Raw genomic sequence first — 2,807 nt, forward strand, 5'->3', positions numbered from 1 at the left:
TCTCCTCTCTGTCACAGCCAGAGGCAGAGAGTGGCCTCCTTGGATGGCTGCCCCTTCTCCTTCCCCAAGGGAGGCAGGGCAAGCAAGTTTCTCAAGCCCCCAAACTTCAACAACTGACTTACTCTGTCTTAAGCCCCGTTGAAGATGCCTCCAGCTCCCCTGGCCTCCAAGCACTGTCCCAGGCCAACCAGAACACAACTGGGAGGAACCACCCAGAACTAGAGGGAAACAGCGTTAGCTCTTCTGTTGGACTGTCCGCCCCCCCCTCCTCCCACTGCACTGTGGTGGGGTCAGAACTAGGGCCTCCAGGACCTGCTAGCTCCTGGATGCTCCGGAGACGTGATTTCCAACCTTTCATCTCACGGCACACACAAGCTAACTAGTAAATTCTGCAGCACACCGATGTGTGTGTGTATATATATATGCGCCAAAGTAGGTATAACTGATTCATTCACACCAGATGGCTATTGTTGTGTTGGCTGTTGTCATTTTATTTGACAACATAAAAGAAAAGAGGTCGATGCCCCTGACTCAATAGTCAGGTATTGCATGTTTTAAAACTTGCAGCACACAGTGTGCGGTGGCACCCAGGTGGCAATGGCTGCCCTGGCCCTCCTGGTGCCACTTGAGAGCACTCCACACCTGCACTTCTCTGGGGGTCTGCCTGCCAGCCTGTGGGGGGGGCGGGGAGGGGGGTGTCCCTGACCCCTCCCCCACTTCTGGATCCCCTCTCAATCAGAGAGTCTGGGAAGCCTGTGAGGCCTCTCCCAGGCTTAGGACCAACCCAGAGACCCAAGTATGAGGTGTCCCTGTGGGCCCGAGGCGCCCCCGGAGGAGAGAGTGGAGCAGAAATCCCTCAGCTCCCCAACAGCTCCTCCTGCTCCCAGCCTGGAACTGGGGAAGAAGCGGAATGGGGGCGTGGGGTAAGTTGGCTGCGGCAGGCTGGGCTGGGCAGGGCTGGGCTGACCCCTCCCCAGCGGGGCGGGACCCCAGGAGGAGCGAGGGAGCCGAGCCCCAAAGAGGACCAGACACGAAGAGGCGAGATGGCGGGAACCGGTCTCGGGGCCCGCTTGTACCGGCAGATCAAGAGACATCCCGCGGTGAGTTGGGTCCCAGAGCCACTGCTTCCAACGCCTAACTTTTTCACTGCCCAGCGCTCCCCGTACCCTCTTGCCTAGCCTCCCCACCCCCAAGTGCTCTAACCTCTCCCAGGGTGTCCTCACCTCCCCCTGCAAGGTGCCCCTCCCCGTGTCCCTCGAATCCCCCTAGAGAGACTCGCTGTGGGGTGAGGGGGACAGGGCCGGGGCTGTGGTGCAGGAGGCTCCAGTCCCCTCTCCCAGGAGGGAGGGAGCACGGGTCCGAGGTGGGGCTGGGGGCCGCCCGGCAGGACGGGGAACTGCGGGGAGGGGAGCGGCTGACAGTGTCCTGGGCCTTCCCGCAGCTCATCCCCATGATCGGCTTCATCGGCCTGGGCATGGGCAGCGCTGCGCTCTACTTGCTGCGGCTCGCCCTGCGCAGCCCCGACGTCTGGTAAGGCCGGGCTGGAGAGGCTGGCAGGGGTCCTGGATGGGGCAGGATGGGGCAGGAAAGAGGGGCCTCTCAGGAATGGGGGGGTCGGTGGGCCTGGCAGGGATCCCCTGCAGCCCCCACCCCCCAGCATCTCCCCCTGGGCCCACCCAACCGCACTCTCCTCTGTGGCTCCAGACTTGCCCCGGCTGCCATGGCAACGCTGTTGTGCCGCCGCGGGCGGCCTGTGGGTACCTCAATATCCCTGCGGGGTCTGGGGATGTGGCCAGGCAGCTCTGGGGGTGCGGTAGGGGCCGGGGTGACGAGACTCCAGAGGCAGTGGGGGTGGGGGTCCTCTGAACGCATCAAGACAGCCCCATGTTGTCAGAATTGGGACACATCGCACAAGCCCCAGCCCCTCGATCTCTGCGATCTCCGAGCTCTGCTCTGCTGGGAGGGCCTCGGGAGGCGAGGTGCAGTGGGGGTCGCTGGGTTGGGTTGTCAGTCCCTCATCTGGTCTCGCTCTGACAAGGGCGACAGCCTTCTAGTCTCCAAACTGCTAATGCTCCCCGAAATGGCCCGCCCCCCCCAGGGTTGGGGTGGGGCTGGAGGCAGAGATGCTGGTGTTACCTTAGGCGCTGGGGTCCTACTTCCCACAGAGAAAATTCTCCCCCCACTCTCCACAGCTGGGACCGGAAGAACAACCCGGAGCCCTGGAACCGCCTGAGCCCCAACGACCAGTACAAGGTACCTGTAGGGGGCTCTAGGGTTGCACCCCATCCTCTCCTTTCTTGGTCCCTGGGAAGACCCCTTGGCGCCCCTGGGAGAGGGGGCACTCAGTGCATCGCTTCATACCCCCCCCCCCACCAGTTCCTTGCAGTTTCCACGGATTATAAGAAGCTGAAGAAGGACCGGCCAGACTTCTGAGCCTGGCTGGGACGGGTCCATGCCCTCCACCGACGTCAGCCAGCCTCCTCCTTCCTGCCGCTCAGCCCCCAGCCTCCGGGGCGCCTCTCACCGCCCTGCCCAGCTCCTGCGCACACAGCCCTGGTTCCCACGCCGCAGAGGGGAGGCAGCTCCACCCCACCCTCTTCCCTCGCTCCCTGCAGCGGAAGCACCCCTGACCCTCAGCTGGAGTCCCACGCAGGGGGGAGGGGGTGGGAGAGTCAGGAGGTGGGGCCCCAGAGGGTTGACTCAAAAGGCCCAAGGGGGCCCCCCTGCTAGGCTGCAGGGGCCTGACAGGGTGTGGCGCAGGCTACGTGAGGAGCGTGGCAGACGTGAGCCAGGAGCAGGCAGGGGCC

General features: G+C 63.9%; 1 protein-coding gene across 1 annotated transcript; it reads left to right on the top strand.

The window, feature by feature from the left end:
• The first annotated feature begins 514 nt into the window (after positions 1–514).
• Positions 515–2,801, top strand: NDUFA4L2 (NADH dehydrogenase (ubiquinone) 1 alpha subcomplex, 4-like 2). Its single transcript, XM_006757351.2, has 4 exons — positions 515–1,100; positions 1,442–1,530; positions 2,193–2,253; positions 2,377–2,801. The coding sequence occupies exons 1-4, from the start codon at positions 1,044–1,046 to the stop codon at positions 2,431–2,433; spliced, it is 264 nt and encodes an 87-aa protein (XP_006757414.1). The 5' UTR covers positions 515–1,043; the 3' UTR covers positions 2,434–2,801.
• Positions 2,802–2,807: the final 6 nt, after the last annotated feature.

This window comes from Myotis davidii, unplaced genomic scaffold (assembly GCF_000327345.1).
Source record: "Myotis davidii unplaced genomic scaffold, ASM32734v1 scaffold1134, whole genome shotgun sequence".
Classification (NCBI taxonomy): Eukaryota; Metazoa; Chordata; class Mammalia; order Chiroptera; family Vespertilionidae; genus Myotis; species Myotis davidii.

Bases quoted from the DNA above. Each gene is read 5' to 3' on its own strand.
- NDUFA4L2 (XM_006757351.2), top strand. From the start codon at position 1,044: ATGGCGGGAACCGGTCTCGGGGCCCGCTTGTACCGGCAGATCAAGAGA. The intron at 1,101-1,441 runs GTGAGTTGGGTC...GCCTTCCCGCAG, and splicing joins AGATCAAGAGACATCCCGCG to CTCATCCCCATGATCGGCTT. The intron at 2,254-2,376 runs GTACCTGTAGGG...CCCCCCCACCAG, and splicing joins GCCCCAACGACCAGTACAAG to TTCCTTGCAGTTTCCACGGA.